The sequence below is a fragment of the Sinocyclocheilus anshuiensis genome, unplaced genomic scaffold (assembly GCF_001515605.1).
Source record: "Sinocyclocheilus anshuiensis isolate Anshui unplaced genomic scaffold, SAMN03320099.WGS_v1.1 scaffold438, whole genome shotgun sequence".
Taxonomy (NCBI): domain Eukaryota; kingdom Metazoa; phylum Chordata; class Actinopteri; order Cypriniformes; family Cyprinidae; genus Sinocyclocheilus; species Sinocyclocheilus anshuiensis.
In genome coordinates, this window is record NW_015546118.1 from 1,793,166 (window position 1) to 1,814,492 (window position 21,327).

The 21,327-nt window shown below is 37.6% G+C and overlaps 1 protein-coding gene across 2 annotated transcripts in view; it reads left to right on the forward strand.

Annotated features, from left to right (window-relative positions):
- LOC107700936 (disabled homolog 2-interacting protein-like) overlaps nucleotides 1–21,217 on the forward strand; it is a 91,638-nt gene extending 70,421 nt beyond the window's left edge. For both annotated transcript variants that reach the window (XM_016502810.1, XM_016502809.1), the window contains 10 exons: nucleotides 2,351–2,495; nucleotides 4,525–4,669; nucleotides 5,997–6,233; nucleotides 6,491–6,692; nucleotides 8,802–8,980; nucleotides 11,296–12,181; nucleotides 14,316–14,438; nucleotides 15,529–15,731; nucleotides 16,253–16,340; nucleotides 18,703–21,217. In XM_016502810.1, the coding sequence (XP_016358296.1) occupies nucleotides 2,351–2,495; nucleotides 4,525–4,669; nucleotides 5,997–6,233; nucleotides 6,491–6,692; nucleotides 8,802–8,980; nucleotides 11,296–12,181; nucleotides 14,316–14,438; nucleotides 15,529–15,731; nucleotides 16,253–16,340; nucleotides 18,703–18,870 (2,376 nt within the window). In that variant the 3' untranslated portion in view covers nucleotides 18,871–21,217. The remainder of the gene's footprint in view (nucleotides 1–2,350; nucleotides 2,496–4,524; nucleotides 4,670–5,996; nucleotides 6,234–6,490; nucleotides 6,693–8,801; nucleotides 8,981–11,295; nucleotides 12,182–14,315; nucleotides 14,439–15,528; nucleotides 15,732–16,252; nucleotides 16,341–18,702) is intronic.
- The last annotated feature ends 110 nt before the right edge of the window (nucleotides 21,218–21,327 follow it).

Here is a 21,327-nt window from a genome sequence, read left to right on the forward strand (position 1 = left end):
GTGTGTGTGTGTGCTATAGTCTTAGTAACCTTAAGTTTTATTTAAGGGCCTTTGATAGCAAGTCTCATTCAGCTGTGCTGACACACATACACAAACATATACATACATATACATATCTATCTATCTATCTATCTATCTATCTATCTATCTATCTATTTCAGTCTTTATTCAGAGCTTATGATATTTTCTAACCCTGAACTTAACCCTGACACAAAACCTTCTGCATTTTTACGTTTTAATTAAAACATTATTTAATACAGTATGTTTATTAAGCTTAAGTTTTCCAACTGGGGGCCATTGGCTGCTTCACACAATGTAGGTGATTTCAGGTTTTACTATCCTTGTGGGGACGTTTGGTCCAGACAGTGTAGTAGGCAAGTCTCTTTCTCTGTCCCTCAGCTGAGCACACAAACTGCTGTCTCGGTCAGATGCTTCCTTCTTTATGAGTTTTTGCTTCCAGGGAATGCAGTGAGACCTGAGGGATTTTATCTCTTCTTTTTAATCCCTCCATCCTCGCTTTATCATTTTTTTCTGTGTGCTACAGTACGTATCTTTCTGTTTTCCTCTGTTCCCCTGTGCAATGGCTTTGCTTTCCTGTGCACCCGCTATTTTTACGCACCCGTTTTATTTTTATTTTTCTGCTTTCCTTTCCATTTTAGATTTATATTTGTGTCTTACTGTGCTTAATATCTTCTCGCTCTCTCTCGTCTCTATCGTTTCCTGTGTTTCTCTCTCATCTCGTTCTGATTAAGGGTGAGCTATAGTCTAGCTAATTAACTCTGACCGTAATGGACAATATTCTTGGCCTTTTCTTAATAGTTCCCACTACTGTGTGTGCGTGTAAGGGGAGAATCTCAAGGCTTATGTGTGACTAGTCTCTTATTTTAATGGTTCTGAGAGTTTTTTTCCCTCACTCTGCTGATCATACCTTTTACAACTTGACAGTTATTATACCTGTAATTATTAAAATGTGGAAATGCTTGAATACTGAGGTTTGTTTGTATGCAGCATCCAAAATTAATTTTTTGGCAACACCTGTCATTGGTGAAAATTAAGGCATAAATATTTCTTACCCTATTATTTTTATTATTTTATTTTAATTTTTATTTATACATTTTTTTTGGAGAGTGAGATTATTTAGCTGTCAATTGCAGCATTCTATATGCATAATCTGTAAAATGGCACCTCATTTAAAAAATAAATAAATATAAACTTTTTTAAAATAAACTTTTTATAGATAAACTTATGATTGTAAAATAAGGTAAAAGTTGTTTGAAGATGAGGACAGGTGGACAAGCATGATGGTAGAGCCACTACTTTAAAATAAGGGTTACCACAATCATGGAAAACCTGTAAATATTCCAGTAAATATACCAGTTACCATGGCATCGGCGCTCATGAAGGATTTTTAAGCTCTGAGGTCTACAGCCACACTACCCACACTCCTTTTCTCCTGTATCCCAAACAAATGCTTTTGTTTTGACTTACATAATACCTTATTATCTGGAGTCAACACGTTTTTTGGATTCCTCTAAGCTGAAACATTCTCTCTTTTCAGCGATGTCATAAAATAATACCCAGTGCTGAAATTCTAAACATTGGTGGCCAAATAAATATCCACATTTACTATGAATGGAAGGTCATCAAAAAAAAAGAAAAGAAAAAAAGGCTGCTTACCAAGGCTGCATTTATTTGATAAAAAATACAGTAAAAGCGGTAATATTATTATTAATCATTAAAAGTGAATGAAAATAACTATTTTCTACTTTAATATATTTTTAAATACATTTATTCCAATGATGATAAATCTGATTTTTCATCAGCCATTATTCCAGTCTTCAGTGTCACATGATCCTTCAGAAACCATTCTAATATGCAGATTTGGTTCTCAAGAATCCTTTCTTCTCATTATTACTGTTGAAAAGAAAATAGTTTTGCTGCTCATGTAATCATGACTCACCGCTGTAAATAGAGATTGAGACACACACACACACAAAGACACTCTGAATTGTATTTGGGACACTGGGCTGAACTCTGGACTGTGTGTGTGTGCGCACGTCAACAGCGAGTAGACTGATTTTTCTGTCTAACTCCCATTTGCTGGTTTTGATAGGCTCCCTGCCAGATCGCTTTGATCGGAGCAGCTTTCACTTCAGCACTAGCATCTCTCTTTCCTTGTCTCTTTCTTTTCTTTCATGTCCTGACAGTCATCAGCAGCACAAGCACTTCGATTACAATGACAGACCCTCCATACAATCGCTCCATCTACTCTGCTCTCTTTCGTTTTTTAAACTAATATTGCTCACATATCAAAATGTTTTTTTTTTTGGATTGTGTGTTTTTGTTATAGGACTTCCTGACAGATCTGATGATGTTGGAGGTGGATCGATGCGGGGAGAATGAGCACCTGATCTTCAGAGAGAACACGCTGGGCACTAAAGCTATCGAGGAGTACCTCAAACTGGTCGGACAGAAGTATCTGCAAGATGCACTGGGTAAGATCTTTGTGTGTGTGTGCAAAAAAACAACAACTTTATTTTCTGAAAATGTCTGTACTACTATTTGTTATGTCCAAGTTGCCAAGTGACAGGACCGTCAAAATAATTATTTTAAAGGGGTCATATGATGCTTTTTTAAAGATCATTATTTGGTGTATTTGGTGTAACAGAATATTATGTACTGGTGTTCAGTCTGCAGACTTGAAATAGGAGACACTTTATCAGAGCAAACTTTCTGTCCTTCACAAACATTAGAAATATTTCCAAATGTTATTTTGTGCTAAGTTGCCTGTATTCATTTTAGATGAGATTAAACAGCTGTGAAAACACACACAAACAAACATGCACACACATATCCGGCCACCACATTCACTGTTGGCTTACTCTGTAAGGCCTGATAAGGCTTGTGTTTATTAATACCACTGTATTTTAGGAATAAAATGTGTAAATCGCTGGACTAGCAATTTATCTGCAGAACCAAAATACATGCTGCAAATTTCACACCGTATATAAATATCGACTTTGGGGAATCTAATGAGTGTAGATGTGAATGTGAATGAGTACACCAAAGAGAGTGAATCTCTCATTAGATTTGCTTTAGGAAGCCATTTGTTGGTGCTGAATAATGTATAGTTGTTTTTCTTAGATAAATGTGACTTGTGAAGTGCTGCTAAATTATTAAATGTCCCTCAGACATCATAGCAAGAGAGCAACAGTAAAGAGAGTGGATTTCACCACATGGTTACATAAACAGCATATATGCACGAGAGACGAACCTGGTCATTTCATTTACTCTAGTTAATACTACATCTACTCGAAAGCAACAGATAGAGTACTTGGGAAAAAACTTACGGTTTTTTTTTTCAGTGTATTATTGTTCAGTTGTTTGACTTAAAAACAAATCTCATTTTCAGATTGGATCACGGGTTACCACTAAAAACGATGGCTTAACCAATCATGAAATTAAAAATAAGGATCTTTTGGTGTTATGGTTATTATTTTGATTGATGAAAAATGCTGTGAATGCAAGTTAAGTCCCGTGTTTTCTTGATGAGTACTTCGGTAATCATACTAATCGCTAAGAGTTTGTGTGTGGACTTTTGACACTACTGCAGCCCAACATACTGGTTATTTGAGCGATTCGTTTTGTATTTGTAGCCTTGAATGAGTTTTCAAACTTCTTTTGTTTTACATTGTATTTGGGGTGTAATGGCACACAAACATGACGGTTCGACACGTACCTCGGTTTTGACATCACGGTTCGGTATAGTTTCGGTACAGCAGGGGGAAAAACTTTTCGACAGTATACAGTATAACTGGTTAAATAAATGCAGCCTTGCTGAGCATAAGAGACTTCTTTCAAAAACATTGCAAAATCTTATTGAACAGCAGTGTATTTTTTCTATTGATCTGAAGCCATATAATAATGTGGCCACTGAGTGTCTCTTTAGTCTCTAACAGGAAGATGAAGAACGAGGAGTCCACTTCCATTCTAGATCAGTTGGACGTCCACATGATTTATGCTACACTAGTTATATTTTTCCCTGATGCTTTCTTGCGCAATAGACCTGAGGGGGAAAAATCGACCAGTACCTGTTCTGAGTCTCTGTGGAGAGGGATCTGGCTGTGCTGTTTGTTTGGGATCAACAAAAAGTTTGTTGTATATTCCCAGGACAGCTTCTCTCATTAGTTCCGAGTCAGATAACTAAAGAACTTTCATTGGTTGCCTCATAGTAGAATGGAATTAGAATGGGGATGAGCTCTGGGGTGCCGATTTTCATTCTTGCTAATATTTGTGAGAAAGTTTGTTTGAATGAAAGATGGCGGGGGGTTGTATGGCAGGTTGCCTTGCTGACATTTAGGAATGCAAGCGTTCTTGTGCCAAATACAGAATAATGTCAAGATTAATCGATAGATGACACCATTCCTTGAAAAATGCTATTTATGTTGAAACAACTAGACTTTACACAGGATGAATTTAAAAACTCCAGGGTCTTTAATGTATTTTCTCTTTCTTCCACTGTAGGTGAGTTTATAAAGGCTCTGTATGAGTCTGATGAGAACTGTGAGGTGGACCCATCCAAATGTTCATCTAGCGATCTAGCTGAACATAAGAGCAACCTCAGGATGTGCTGTGAGCTGGCTTTCTGCAAGATTATTGAGTCTTACCGGTAACTACAGTGTGCCCTTCACAGCTGTCTGTTGATGTGAACCAGTGGTGCATTTTATTGCTCAGATGTTTCATAGCTGCTTATTTCAGTTATCAACGTTGTCTCAGGTGTTTCTCTTAAAATAAAACTAAATAGACAATATATAATATGAGTATAGAGGTATAAAATGAAGCAGGGGAGTTAAGCTATACTACTACTACTACTACTACTACTACTACTACTACTACTACTAATAATAATAATATTAGTATTATACACAGACTGATGATCAGAGTGATTTGTTTGTGAGTGTTATATATTACATTTCTACGGTGACCCAATAATGCACAACACAACAAAATCTCCACAACACAATGGAATCTCCGCAACACAACAAAATTAGCACAGCACAACGGAAACAAGCCAAAACACAATGGAAACAAGCCGCAACACAATGAAATTAGCACAACACAACGGAAACAAGCCACAACACAATGAAATTAGCACAACACAATGGAAACAAGTCGCAACATAACGGAATTAGCACAACACAATGGAAACAAGCCAAAACACAATGAAATTAGCACAACAAAATGGAAACAAGCCGCAACACAACGGAATTAGCACAACACAACGGAAACAAGCCACAACACAATGGAAACAAGTCGTAGCACAACGAAATTAACGCAACACAAACGGAAACAAGCCACAACACAACAGAAACTATCTGCAACACAACGGAAACAAGTCGCAACACAACAGAAACAAGCCACAACACAGGGGAATTAGCACCACACAATGGAAATAAGCCGCAACACAATAGAAAAAAAGTCATAAAACAGCAAAATTAGCACAAGGCAACGGAAACAAGCCACAACACAACAAAATTAGCACAACACAATGGAAACAAGACGCAACACAATGGAAACAAGTCATAACACAATGGAAACAAGTCGTAGCTCAACGAAATTAGCATATCACAAACGGAAACAAGCCACAACACAACAGAAACAAGCCACAACACAGTGAAATTAGCACCACACAATGGAAATAAGCCGCAACACAATGGAAACAAGTCATAAAACAGCGAAATTAGCACAACACAATGGAAACAAACCACAACACAGCGAAATTTTCAGTTTTAGAAGTGAAATAAAAGTTTAATCACTGAGATCTAACACTAAAGGATATTTGAAAGTTTCCCCCCCCCCTCAGTTGTTTGCAAAAGGATAATAAGTAGTTTGTGAATTTTGTGAAACTACTTACTAGTAGGAATAACTGTTTGCAGTTTTGTCAGGGGTTTTTTTCCCCATCTAAATTCTGTGTTCAACTCTCCACTCCTCAACAGTGTGTTTCCACGGGAACTTAAGGAGGTGTTTGCGTCATGGAGACAGGAATGTGGTAATCGAGGGCGACCAGATATCAGCGAGCGTCTTATCAGCGCCTCGTTGTTTTTGCGTTTTCTGTGTCCGGCAATCATGTCGCCTTCTCTCTTCAACTTGACCCAGGAGTACCCAGACGACCGCACTGCACGCACACTGACTCTTATCGCCAAGGTTACACAGAACCTCGCAAACTTCACCAAGTAAGGATTTCATTTACTCTGGTGTGAGTGTGTGTGTTTGAGCAGGGAGAGAGTGCTTTAATGTTTCACAATGGAGCTGACGAATGAGTTTCGAAATGCCTCAGTTTGATAGCTTGTCATGTTGTTATGAGCACAAATACTATTAATAAGAATGAAATGAAGCTTATAGATATAATTATGATTATAGAATCATTAGCATGGTTAATTGAGTTATTAAACGCATCAACGAGTCGTTCTTATTCTTGCTTTTTTGTCAGGTTTGGCAATAAGGAGGAGTACATGTCCTTCATGAATCAGTTCTTGGAGCAGGAGTGGACCAACATGCAGCGCTTCCTACTGGAGATCTCTAACCCAGAGACCATCTCAAATACTGCAGGCTTCGAGGGCTATATTGACCTGGGCCGTGAGCTCTCCACCTTGCACTCCCTTCTAGCTGAGGTGGTGTCGCAAATGGACCAGGTTAGTCTCTTGACTCTGCAGTTGGTTCCATTTGATTGTATTTGTAGTGTAAAGATTTTCAGAAGGAATGCATTGTGCTGTTCATACATGCATACATACTGCAAAAATTGTTTTCTAATCAATATTTTGGAAGGAGAAAAAAAACAGAATATATTCTACAATTTTGTTTTTGCATTGGAAACAAAAAAAAACTATAATTTTAAGCATACAGTGTATCTATATCTAACTTTCTCTCTCTCTCTCTCTCTCTCTATATATATATATATATATATATATACACATATACATACATATATATACAATATATGTAATAAAAATATGTATACTATTAATAATTATTAGATTTTTTTCAGAAAAACAGGTTAAAATACTGATTGAAAATAAACTTTTGGCATGATCATTTATTCACTGATGGTCAGACATTCAGATTTCGCCATGTCTTCAGTGCAGTGTTTGCTGCAGGTGAATTCAGGATAGCATTGTGACAAGGCAGTTCATCACTTTGATGCCACAGAAGGTTCTAAAGTTGTGCTCCAGTTTTCTGTGTTCTTTGAGTAGGTGGACTGATGTAAGCAATTGCCTTCAGGCTGTAACAGTCAGACTTTAAAATCCTTAATTTTGTTGCTTTTAATGTTCAGACCGTATAAGATATGTTCCCCATGTGTTTGTTTCTTTATATCTTATTTTATACATATTTTTGGAAGAAATTATCTTCTAATCCTCCTCTTCCTCGAATGCTAAATATAGCCTAGCTGTTGTATTTGCCCAGATTTTCCACACTAAGAGAAAACTTCCAGTCATGCAAAATTGTTTAAGCAGAGATGCATTTATCTGCAGCCTGTGCCTGTATGCCGGTACACCACAGACACTGCCTGCAACTATACAAGCATTGATTGCTAATTAAATTTGTGAATCTGGAATATACTCATAGCAGCACTTTGTTGAATTATTTAGATCACATTAGGTGGACATGCTCTGAAAGCTCATGTCCTCTCAGTGTTTGAGTTCTATGGGAAGTCCATTAGTCCCTAAGGCTGCCACAAACTGATAGTGGTCATATAGTGGTCAGACACAGTTATAAGAACTTTTAATTGATATTTCACTAATAATTTGTAGCCATACATCCATTAACATGTTGTGATTATGAAACATAATTCTTTTAAAGCCAGAGAGATTCAGCCAACCAGAATGTCACAGAATCAGCCAATTATAAAAAATGTAAACAAGTCAAATTTGAACTTATCTAGGTCTTGCCTGTTCAATTATTAAATGCTTTTGGAAAAGATCAGAGAGTTTTTGAAGGAAGTCTCTTATGCTCCCCAAGGCTGCATTTATTTGATCAAAAATACAATAAAACAGTTATCTTGTGGGTTATTTTTTACAATTTAAAGTAACTATTTTTTATTTTAAATATTTTAAAATGTAATTTATTCCTGTGATGGCACCACTGAATTTCTCTAATCTTCAGTGTCACACAAAAAAAAAAGCATTCTTTGGTTTAATAGAAAGTTCAAAAGAGTGGCATTTATTTGAAATAGACATAGAAGTCTGCTTTCATATTTGATAAATTGAATGCATGTATTAATTAAATATTACTGATCCCAGTTTTGAAGTTTTAACAACAGTGCATATTTGAGGTGTAAAAAAATATGTCATTAATTAAGTTTCATTTTTCACAACTATTACTTAAAATTCACTCTTGAAAATACATAAAACAGGACGTTTGCAGTTCAGGCTTTTATAAATCAGTCGGCAGACACAGCTGTGAGTTATGGCTAAATATTGGTGGATTAATCTGCCTGGTGGGTATATCGGTATATCACTAATATACTGTAGCGTTTTAGGAGGTAATTGGATTTATTTATTTATTTTTAATTCAAAACAGCTTACAGTTTATCAGTAACCGTGTTCCTAGGGAATCAACCCTGTGACCCATTGCTAGAGCCATGCTCTCCCAGTTCACCTAAGGATGTCATTTCCACACAGTCATTGATGTTCTGTTGTCTTCTACCTCTGTTCTCAGGGGGCTATTAGGGAGTCCTGCACAAATATAAGAGATCTTTGGGGTATGTGTTAATTTTCAATGAAATCTTTCATTGATGTCCTCAGAGTGCTACCTCCAAGCTTGGCCCATTACCTAGAATACTGAGGGACGTACATGGAGCGTTAACAAACCCATCAAACGTACAAATGAGTGTTCTTCCTGATCGTGTGCCATCCCCTCCAGCCCCTGGATGCAGCATCTCCAGTGGATTACAAAAGATGGCCATCGACAGTGACCTACCAGGGTGAGCCACGAATCAGATCCACCACATCAAATGTGTTAAAATGTAACCAATCAGAATCAAGTATGTCCATAATTGTACACGGCTGTGCAAAAAGCATGCTGTAGATTTCATGATGAATAGGCATTCTGACAAATCAGCTTCAAGCTCATTGTTATTTCAGGCAGTGACAGTAGTAGTAGTTGTGAAGTACAGCTATATTGCTTACGTATATTCATCGTTATCTGTCACTTTCAGCCAAAAGACTGTCCCCGTTTCTGTTCTTAAGACTGTGCCCTTACTTTATCCAGCAGACTGCTCTTTTAAAGAGAGTGGCTCATCTTTATCTGTCTAGCTCGCTGCTAATTCCCTACCGACATTTATGAGAGCCAGAGAGAATGAGAGGCCTGTAATTGTAGTTCTCACACACACACACACACACACACACACACACACACACATTGAGGGAAGGGGAAATAAATATACTGGGGGATCAAAAGAGATGGAGGCTGCAAGGAGAAAGAATCGAGTGAAGCTTGTTGGTTGGTGTCTGGACGGAGATTATGATGAAATAAATTAGCATTGTTTTCCAGATATCCAGACAATGTCTGGGTAGAAGTAAAGACGGAAAAAGACGCATAATAACTTTGCATTCTCTCTGATGCTTTATACCTGTCTGGAACTGTCTAGCATGGCATTTATGCGTGTTTGAGAAAGACTTGTGGGTTATGAAAGTTTTGTTTCTCAAACACTAACTCGTGTATTATGAGAATCTGGCATGTTTGGTCACACTTTATTTTAAGGTACAATTCTCGCTATTAACAATCCATTAACTATGACTTTTGCCTCAATAATCTCCTTATTTGCTGCTTATTAATAGTTAGTAAGGTAGTTGTTAAGTTTAGGTATTGGGTAGGATTAGGGATGTAGAATATGGTCATGTAGAATAAATGTTTAATAAACAGCCAATATGTTAGTAATAGGCATGCTAATAAGCAACTAGTTAATAGTGAGAATCGGTCCCTGTACTAAAGTGTTACCACGTTTATAGATTATAGCTCTGTTTCAAATCCTAGTGAGCTGCCTACAGTAGGTAGGCAGCATTTTAAGACATCAGGTGTATTCCCGATGCTGTTCCAAAAGGTCAGCAGCAAAATTATGCTGACTCCTAAGATAACATCTTGGACGGCATCGCATGGCATCCTTTGTGGATGCGGAAATCTCAGAATGTGTTGCTATAGGCTCAGTATAAAATCGACAGACTAAGCTCACAAAATGTACAAAATAATGTTAGTCAACAATACTTAAATATAGTCATTTTTATTTGTGTGTGCTGGCTATTTTGTGCTTGTTAGAGTAAAAAAGGTGTTATCTTAGCAACATGATAACCAGGGTTTGTTACCACAAATCAACTAACTAGTCAGTTTGGCAGGTCATGGTTCATAAATGATGTCCTCCTACCAGGAACTTCCAACATTAGCAAAAAGAAAATCTAAACAAGGTTGCACCTTGGATAATAGTATTTTAACCCTTAAATGCATATATTGGGTCTTTAGCAACCCGGGACATCATTCACTACCCTCTCCCTCCTTCATTTTTTAAACATCAACTTTCTTAGAATTCCTCAATCTATTCATTATAAGCAATACAAAAAGAAAAAATAATAAAATATAAAATAATGTCGCTAGCGACCCGAGTTGTGTAAGTATATTTTTCCTGCGCAACAGTAATTACAAATATGATGATTCAGTGAGTTAAATTCACCTTTATTCCTCAAGGTGGTACTGTTTGATAGACAATGATGACGTGATGTTTCACTCATAATTACCACGGGCATAAAACAAAAGAATATTGAACTAGTTTGAATGGCAAAATATTGATTTTGAAGTCATTGAAAATTATAGTTTTAAGAATATGGTTAAGATCACGAATATGAGCCAGATGCTGAATATACTGGGAAAATGTGCTCTGACGATAACTCGTATGCTCATATTGAACCTTTCTAAGTTTCAAAAGGTAACGAAATATGCTTTATTTTATTCTTTTGTAATTGATATTAAAATATCATGAGAGTTTTATGCTATTGCAGCAGTTAGAGATCCATCTGTGTTGGATATGTAGGTCCGGGTCGCTAAAGACCCAAATATGTAATAATGATTGGTGAAACATCGATGCATTTAAGGGTTAAATGTATTTAAAATGCTTTTTTTTTTTTTTATAAAAAAATTAAAGAGCAAGATTTTGAACAGAGCTATTTGTGTACTGTTCTCCGATACTGTGCTTTAATGATTTACACTTTTCTCTTTCTGGTCTTTGTCCCTATCTCTTCGTTTTACTAGCCCAATGGACTTCACTCGCCTTCCTTCCCCCACCCCTGAAAACAAAGACATCTTCTTCGTTACACGCTCTTCTGGCCTCCAGGGCTCCCCTGCCCGCAGCTCTAGCTACTCCGAGGCCAACGAACCCGAGCTGGGCCTGGCCAATGGTGGCAAGAGCCTGTCCATGGTAGACCTGCAGGAAGCGGCCAGGGCGTTAGAACCTATCGCCATCCCGGTAGGGATCACTTCAGAAGGTTTAGGTGAGGGTGCCATGATTCCCTGGAATACACGGACTCCCCAAGGCAATGTTGCTGGAGGCCCTACTCTTCACAGGCCAGGACAGACTCCCACTACCCCAGGAGCAGAAGGGGCCCCAGGCAGGCCTACACAGCTTTTGGCCCCGCTATCCTTTCAGAATCCAGTGTACCAGATGGCAGCAGGTTTGCCCGTGTCAGCTAGAGCGAATGCGAGTGGGGATTCTGGGTCGGAGTGTCACAGCTCCGTCAGTTCCCATAGCAACAACGAGGAGGGTCTTGGAGGAACCAAACACACGTTCCTTACCCAGGGGGCTTTGGTGGGGGAGGAGTTTGCAAGGCGTTCGGGAGATTTCTCGAGACGACAGCTATCGCTAACTGATGCGCAGCATGGAAACCAGCCTACGGTTCCACGACAGAGCAGCGCTGGTCCTCAACGGCGGATTGACCAGCCACCACCACCCACACAGACTGCGCCCAGAGGACGAACTCCACCCAACCTATTGAACTCCACCCCCTACCCACGGCCTCCTAATAACACTGTGATGTCATCATCACCCGACTGGCCTGGAAATGGTGCACGGCTTCGACAGCAGAGCTCCTCCTCTAAGGGGGACAGTCCAGAAACGAAGCATCGCCCACCACATAAACAGGTGTGTATATGTTTGTAGTAGGGATGGGCGATATGACCAACATGTTATCACGATACGAGTAATTTTATTTCACGATAACGATATATTTCACAATATAGTTATTTTTGCTTTAAATAAGGTCATGATATCACAGTTTTTGATACCATAGCAATATCATAGCATTCTTGTCATAATTCAAGTTACAAAAGCGATTTTGTCAAGAGCAGTGAGAGATTTTCTCTCTTTTGTTGTTTGATTAACATGAATGACTGCTGTCACTTTAAGAGCTGCCCGGATCCAATATAAGGTTACACGTGTTTTCTTTCTCAACTGTTTGCTTTCACTTGCAAAGACAGGCAGCAAGCACATATAGTGAAATGAGTTCTCTTTCGCTGCTGTTTGCATTTCAATGGCTTAAAATCACCTGTTTTTAAACCGCAATGCTTAAAAACACGTGCAAAGGATATGTTTTCGTGACGACGTAGCACAGCAACATCACGTGAGCGTGTAACCGCGATAGAAACGATAGTAGAAAATCTCAACTCGTTGACAAATTTCTACCTGTTAATCGTGTCTACTGGTATATCGCCCACCCCTAGTTTGTAGAGTTGAATAATAGATACTTTGCTAATGATTCCACATTTGTTTGTTTGGGAATGTTTAAAGTTACCAAGAAATCAAAATCGACCGTTCTTTTTTTAATGTAATATTGGCAGTGTTTATTATAAGCAATTTATCCATGCACATTACATTTTTTAGACTTCACGTGCTAAATAGCAAGCAATCCTATGAATTCCTGATGGAAAAAATTAATTCAGGTGTACATCAAAACAGGGCGGAAAAGACAATCACAATTTCCGCTTCATGCAAATCTGTTTCAGGCAAATCTTTCTGCAGTCTGGATCATTTATCATGTATCTTTATCTTAACTTAGTAATTTTAATATGTCTTGCGGCAAGTCTGAGTTATTGATTCTAATAAGAATCAGAGGGCTTAGCTTGCTACCAATCATCAACCCCCCGACATTGGCTGTTGCCACTGGCAGTCATTTTTCTCAAGGATTTGACAATGAAGTGGACAAGAAGGGCATTTCCCATTTCCACAATGCATTGTTCTCTCTCTTGGGATTTGATTGATTGCTTGAAGTGATTGATGGAAGTGTGTCTATGGAAACCACATTTATTACATCGCAGAGCACCTCCAGGCTCTTTCTCTGACTGTGAAAGTCACATTTGTGGACTTCCTGTGAATACTGTAGTTGATTTTAGAATCAGTTACATTATACGTTCGCTGAAAGATTAACATCTTGAGCTATAGTTTTTCTAACCTCATTGGCAAATTGTTTTTGTTTTAAAGTCGAAATGAAATAGAAATAGTGACAGATCTTTTCTTCTGTATTGCGAAGTACATCAGAATGAAACAGAGTACTGAAAAATTAAAAACAAAAACAAACAAAAAAAAACAAATGTAGAGCAGGGACTTGGTTCTATCAATCGACATTTGAATTAAAATGATGGTCAAATTAAAAAATTTAACACATGCATGGATGAATTGTTCATAATAAAATCAATAATATGCGCTTAGAAATTATAGTGATTTTTCATTTTTATGTTGACTCTAAGGATATATATAACATAAATGAGGCAACAATTTGAAAATGGGGTGTGAAAAATAAACCTAATTTATTTTCTAAATAAAGGATGTTTCAACGTTTTTGTTGGAAAAAATGTAGTTCAGATCTAAATTGAAGATCTGTTCCCTGAAAACACATCTTATCTTAAATTTACTTCTGATATAAATGTATTTTATTTTCATTATGTTTTTAAGTATGTTTATTTGGAAAACAAAATGCCGATGAAGAAAATGATTTTTTTGCAGTATAGTGGAGGACTATAATGGCAATTGTATGATATCATGATAAACAATTTGCATGAACTAAGCTACTAAACTATCTTAATTTTGCGGGCTGTTATATATAAAAATACACTCACGTGTCATACATGTTCTTTTTATTCAGCCTTATGTCATGCTAAATGTCATCATGTTGCCTGTTGAGAACGCGATGCCCCTGGCATGACTTTGTGTGTGTGAGTGTGTATCTTGTTTAATCTTTGGTTTATTCATGCGTATGCGTGTGTTTGTGTGTGTCCCATAGGCCCCATCCCCAGTGAACCCCAGCGCATTGGACCGCACCGCTGCCTGGTTGATGAATGTGCCGTATATAGAGCAGGAGTCTGAGACGGAGCTTTGCAGAGATGAGCACACACAAGCTGAAAAGGTAACTGACCGCCCACACACCATAGCAGCAGAGATTTCGGCTCATGTAAACGCTCTGGAAGGGAAATGAATCATCATCATGCACTATTTTCACTCAGACAGGAGGATTCTCTCAGTGTCAGCGATCCAACATTCAGCTCTGTCTGAGTTGGGTGTTTTTGCATGCAGACTTAAGGGTGAAATGTGTAGGTTTTTTTATGTTAAGCTCACAGTTTAATGAGCAGAGACTCTAAGTAAGCCATCTGTAGTTTGACCTCCTGAAGAGCCCCGTGATATTTTCAACATTGCTCTGTTTCAGCAGTGATAGATTGGGAATGGGTGGAAGAGGTGGTAGGAATGTTCGTAATTCCACTTAATGCCAGTAGTGGTGCAGAAATTACACACTTCTTAGAAGCAATTTCTACAAGCGTGTATGTGGATGAAAGAGACATACTCTAATACTCTGCTTCCTTTTTGCTGTTTTAATTCTTTGTACATTCTTTCTATTTCCTGTGTCCTATGACTGATATGAAACTAGCAGTAACTATATTATTTATTTACTATTTACTATATTATAGTATTGATTAATATTTTAAATTAGCATTTAATAATGAAAAGTTATTTTCATCAAATATTTATATTTTATTTCAGCTTAATTTCAGTTGCCGCAAGCGATTTTTACAAGTTAACAATATAACACTAGTAACTCTGATTCCAAGTTTGACATTACCATGTTCCTACACTAACATAACTTTTACAGCATGTATTCTATATCTAGGTTAATGTTGAATTCTACATATATTAATGCATTTTTAACAGGATTTATAAATTAACATTAGTAAATATATTTTGAATAAACATAAATTAACAATAACCAAAAGATATTTATAAATGTCGTTAATGTTTGTTAATTTATGAGACTTAAAGCATTTTTAACTAATGTTAACAAATTAAACCTTACTGTAAAAAGTTACCAATAGTCATCAGTAGTGTACAATTGGCACACTGTACATGATGCCACAAATCGAATACAAATACACAATTTCACAGGTAATTTTTTTAAATTTTTTTAATGAGGTGAAAGACGAAAAGAAACATGTTGTCTCTTGCAGTATCAGGCGGAGATCAGTATGCTGCAGGAGCGACTGCGTGTGTCGGTGCAGAGGCTGGAGGAATACGAGGCCCGGATCAAGGGACAGGAGGAACAGGCACAGAAGATGTTGCTGGAGTATCAGGCCCGACTGGACGAGTCCGAGGAGAGATTGAGACGGCAACAGGATGACAAAGATCTGCAGATGAAGGGCATCATAAGCAGGTGGGGAATACTTGTATTATAAAGGCTAAATCAGAATGAAGGCAGAGAGGCTGGTGATGAGAGATAAAATAAAGCAGAAAGAAAAGAAAAAAACAATCATATGTCAGTATAATAATGCCTATCTAGTTCACAACAGTCCACAAATTGGCCTGAATGGGTGAAATTGGTGGAAATGAATGACACAAGTTCACCTTTTCATATAGTCCTTGAGTCAGATAAAAACATGAATTTACATTGAACAAACACAGAGAGGGCACTTTGCCTTTCAGGAGTCTACCACAAGCCTCTGATGCTGAGTGTCATTTTGCTTTCAGCTGATAGTGTATTAGTGGCAATCTGAGAAGACCGAGAGCTTTTAGAAGACTTTTAGCCTTCCTCAAGGCAGAATTTACTGAGAGCTGCTTTCCTCCAAGACTGATGTTTTGGGGCAGCTATTTATGGCCTCGAGCTCTAGCTCAAAGACAGAATGGGAGGATGTATGAAAGCTGGACTTAACGTGTGTTTGTTTTGTGTTGATGCAGGTTGATGTCTGTGGAGGAAGAGCTGAAGAAGGATCATGCTGATATGCAGGCAGCGATTGACTCCAAACAGAAGATCATTGATGCGCAGGTATGTCTATATATAGATATGTCAGTGGTGTAATATCTTAGGTATGTCAGTTAATCGGGGTTTTTTTATTCTTTTTTTTCTAAAATGTACTTATTTACTAATTTTAAATGTAAACATTTCAACAAATCAAATTAATTTCACAGATCTTTGCCTGAAGGTTGTCAACACACCAAAATTTCAGTAGTTCAGTAAAATTTCATGATGCTTGATGTTAATTAAAATAATTAGTTGGATGAACCATATTAATAGCACTGAGTAGTTTTCTTGTCAAATATATCTCATCCTTCCTCTTTTCCTTGTCATTCCTGTCTCCTTTTTCACTATTTTTGTATATAAGAAAGGCCAAAAAAGCATGGTTATGCTGTATTGGCAAAGCTGATTTTTCAGCAGCCATTACTCCAGTCTCAGTGTCACATGATCCCTTTTATTGACCCCCACACGTAATGAACGATGTATGTTTTCCATTTAAATTTCTGTCATAATCTCACAACCGCCCTTATCATTTGATCGGAACCCCTTTAGAAAAACTACAGTATAGTTTCCACTATGTTGTAGTTTTCTAAAGAAACACGTTTTTGCCATATATGCATCATTAATCATCATTAATGTTAATATTCACTGTCCTACAGTGAGGGCTGTGGAAATCTCTACTCCGCCAATTAAAATGACACCAACCAAGCCTAACATCACTATTCCTGGCTGATCTCTGAAATCTAAACGACACACCACACTTCCTAATACTACAACACAGTGTGAATTCAAGGAAAATGCATATGCATTTTTATGCTGTATATTTACATCTTAGTTTCCAAGCGGTTTGTTTCCTCTCCTTTCATGTACACATGTTAGGAAAGAAATAAGCAATTAAACACTCGAGGTTGAGTGTCTCCACAAATAACGTCACAGACACGAGCCAGATCATGACAGTCGTGATGCTATTTGTGATTACCCTGCAGTTTAATCGATCATCTACAGCAGTGTTTCTCAACCCTGGTCCTGGGCGCCCCCCAGCACTGCACATTTTGTGTGTCTCCCTAATCAGACACACCTGAATCAACTCGTTAGCTCATTAAAAGAAACTCCAGGACCTGAAATGGGTGTCAGATAAGGGAGACATACAAAATGTGCAGTGTTGGGGGGCGCTCAGGACCAGGGTTGAGAAACACTGATCTACAGCCATTTTGCAAAGTAACATGAATCATAAATAAAATTTTGGTATCTTCAATCCCTTTTGCCAAAAAGTAGATAAAACAAAAAAGTAACTCAATACCTGTTTTGGTCCCACTTTATATTAAGTGGCCCTAATACCTGTGTACTTACATAGTAACTAGATGTGTACGTAGTATGTAACCACAGTGTAAGTACACATTGGTACATAGTATCTATAGCTCTAATGTTTGTGTAACTACACATATGTAACAACCCGCTGAATGGTATGTGTAAGTACAAATGTGTAACAGGACATTGGTAACAACACTTATATTAGATTTACCATGTAATTACTCTGATGATACACAGCAGCGGCCAGTAAGTTAGGCTTTACGTATAAATTGTGATGGTGTTCAGAATGTTACACTTTATATTAAGTGGACAGTTCCTGAGGAGTTTACCATGCAAGTACACTGGTATTACAGTGGTGCACCAACTCGAGATCTAACTCCTCCCACTTTACATATCCCTAAACCTACCCATGTCCACCCCCTGGATCAAATGGTTCCAATTACTCTTATACATATTGTTGTTACAAAATGTAGTTATATAATTCCTGTTACACGAGTACTTAGTGAAGTGAAAAAAGTGTTGTTACCAATGTCCTGTTACACATTTGTACTTACACAAACCATTCTGAGGGTTGTTAATGTGTGTAGTTACAGAAATATTACAGCTGTAGATACTATGTACCAATGTGTACTTACACTGTGGTTACATACTACGTACACATCTAGTTACTATGTAAGTACACAGGTATTAGGGCCACTTAATATAAAGTGGGACCCATGTTTTCATTCTACAAAATGATCCACATGAACAACATGGGTCAATGCTTCTCAGCTAATCAGACTGTGTGCTCAGAATTGTTGGCATTGCTTAGCTGGAGATCAAGAAAACTGAATGTCTTGTGCATACTCGCGTTCAGTAAATATATGCATAATTACACATTCACTTTGATGATCCTTATACAGCCAGAAACATGGATGTGACAGTTAACCCTTATAATATGAGAACCTAAACCCACATTTTCTCTAAAATGCAGTGTATACCTGTTAACATCCAAACAATTGCTCCTTGCTGAAATCGCCGGTGTTGGTATTTTCATAGGATTTATGATTTGTATATGTACTGAAATTGTCTCTCTCTGCAGGAGAAACGGATAGCATCTCTGGACGCGGCTAACGCGAGGCTAATGAGCGCCCTGTCACAGCTGAAGGAGCGCTACAGCATGCAGACGCGGAACGGCATCTCTCCCACCAACCCCACCAAGCTGCAGATCACAGAGAACGGGGAGTTCCGCAACAGCTCCAACTGCTGAACGAAGCCCCCCGGATCCACAGAGAGACGGAATGAAGACAGAGGACACGAGCAAGTGTGCAGATATTCTGTAAGTGAACCCTGAGAGAAATACTGCAGGTGAGGATACTGAACATTGACCTTTGACGGTCTGGAAAGCGAATGTTTGGAAACGTGGAGCAAGATCCACTTTAAACATCCACTGGTGAGGCTACTGTTCAAGTACTTCATGTTAGGACACACCACTAGATGTTCATTCGTGTTTCACAACAACTAACTGTAAAATAAAAGAAAAAAACAATACAGTTAACATGGTGACATTTTCCAGATACTAGGACCTTCTAGCCTGCAAAAAAAGTCATTTCACTTGCTTTAAAATAGGTGTTCTCCATACAGCCTTTGAAAAAAAAGAAACTAGATTTTGTCACATTAATTTATAATGGTCTCTACTTTAATATGAAATGACTGAAACTACAGAACGAGCAAATTGGCGCTGTCCTCCATATCTCTCTTCCTGCTTATGTTTCTCCCTACATAGTGCACTTTGTCTCTCCATCATGAGAAGCCTTAAAATGTTACATCTGAAATACCCCTCAGTCCTTACTTTTATTTGATTTTTACAGTTCAGATGAATATCTATGATAGATTATAATGTGCATAGATTTTAAAAAGTATATATTTTACATTCTCCTTCCACTATTTTTTTTTCTTTTTTCAGAAAATTTTGCCAAGATTTTGAATTAGCGCAGACTGCTCAGGCAGAGCAGAATGAATGTTTTAGACACTAAACCAGACTGAAATGATTTTAGTTTGAAGTTTTGAAAACTGCCTTGTGTAGCTCATGTTTTCTTCCTACATTGTTTAGGAGAGTTGTGCATGTTTTTCTTCTCCATTCTAATGTTTTAAGCCTTTTTAAGTCATTTGTACAGGTGTGTTTATTTTTGTATGTGTTGCCTCATCGGTCCAAATTGCTGCACACTTTACATTTCAGTATTTAGAGTTTGTATATTTTCATACTTAATAACATATGTGAGGACTCTTCTGCGTTTATCATGGTGCAGCGTGGAGCTGCTGTTTTCCTTTCATTCATTGGTCTTTGAGGAAGTGAGAAGCATGCACGTCTTTATTTTGATGCAAAGAGATACATTATAAGGCAGCTTGTCATGGGACGTGTAAGAAAAGAGATGTTATTTTTAAAGGGAATCCTCTCTGTATATGGGCTCTGTGATGGAGTATTATGTGAATAAGTTAATATTATATATAAAGCAGGGTTCACAGGAACTGCAAAGTGAATGATGGCTGAAATGTTGGATCAGACTGAGACGCAGCAATCTAACAAGCACACACCACATCTCTTGCCCCAGATTCTCAAACGCTTTGAAGACTATGCACTTTTTCCCTTTGTCATGTCCACTTGGGTTTACTTCACTCTACAAACACGTAGCAAACTCGAGGTGCTCATTATTATTATTAAGCCAGGGATGCTTTATTTTGTCATTCAGTTTAATTTGTAGCATTATCATTTGCGCAACTGTAGCTATACACTATAAACAAAGGTGCACATGCAGTGTAAACGTCATGAGATTAGCAATTGGACTGTGTTACATACCGCAATCAATGCTCTTTTGATGCCCTGGTAAAGTAGTTTTGCATGTACTAAATGCTTCAGCACTGTCTGCATAAGGCAGATTAATATCTAGTTATTTAAAATTCATTTGATCAACTCTTAAACTTGGTTCGGGGCTCATATGGTTGCACAAAAGGGAACCAATATTTATTTTTCACACGTTTTCTCTTACAGACGTGGATGTCAGCTTCTCTGTTTGTTCATGTTCTGTTTTTAATGAGGTCTGAGGTTTTGCAGAGTCATTACGTCTATGTCCATCCACATGAGAAGCTACTAGTGAGTAAAAAAAAAAAAACTGAAAAGAAATGGTAGTTTAGAACAGTGTTAAATGAAAAAGACTTTTGCTGTCGTCTCGGTTCTTTTCATCAGATGTGTCTTTATCTGGCTTCATTTCAGTTCTCAAAGTTTAGGAAACGTTTGCAAGTAAAACTATTTGCGCATCTTTTTTTCTTCTCCAAGCAGTCAATGTGAAATAGTAGCTATGTGAAATAAATAATATAAAGATATACAAATATATAAATGAATACCTACAATATGTTGTATGTTTTATAATCCTTGTAGAAAATAATTTTGTAAGTATGTTTAAAGTAAAGTATTGGCTGGACTCTTGCCTTGTTTTAGGACAATGACAAGAACAATAATGTACAGAGAAATTTGTCCATGTTAAGATCTATACAATTGTGGCTGTGCAATTTATGTACATTTGCAACTAGAATAATTAAAGTTTTATTTAGTTATTTTATATGCCTGCTTTGTTGTCTTCATTACTGAATCAATCACTTGACAAGTGTAATGTGAGAGGTCAAGATTTACGAAATGTGCTTGGATATGGTCAACCTACTGATGGTCCAT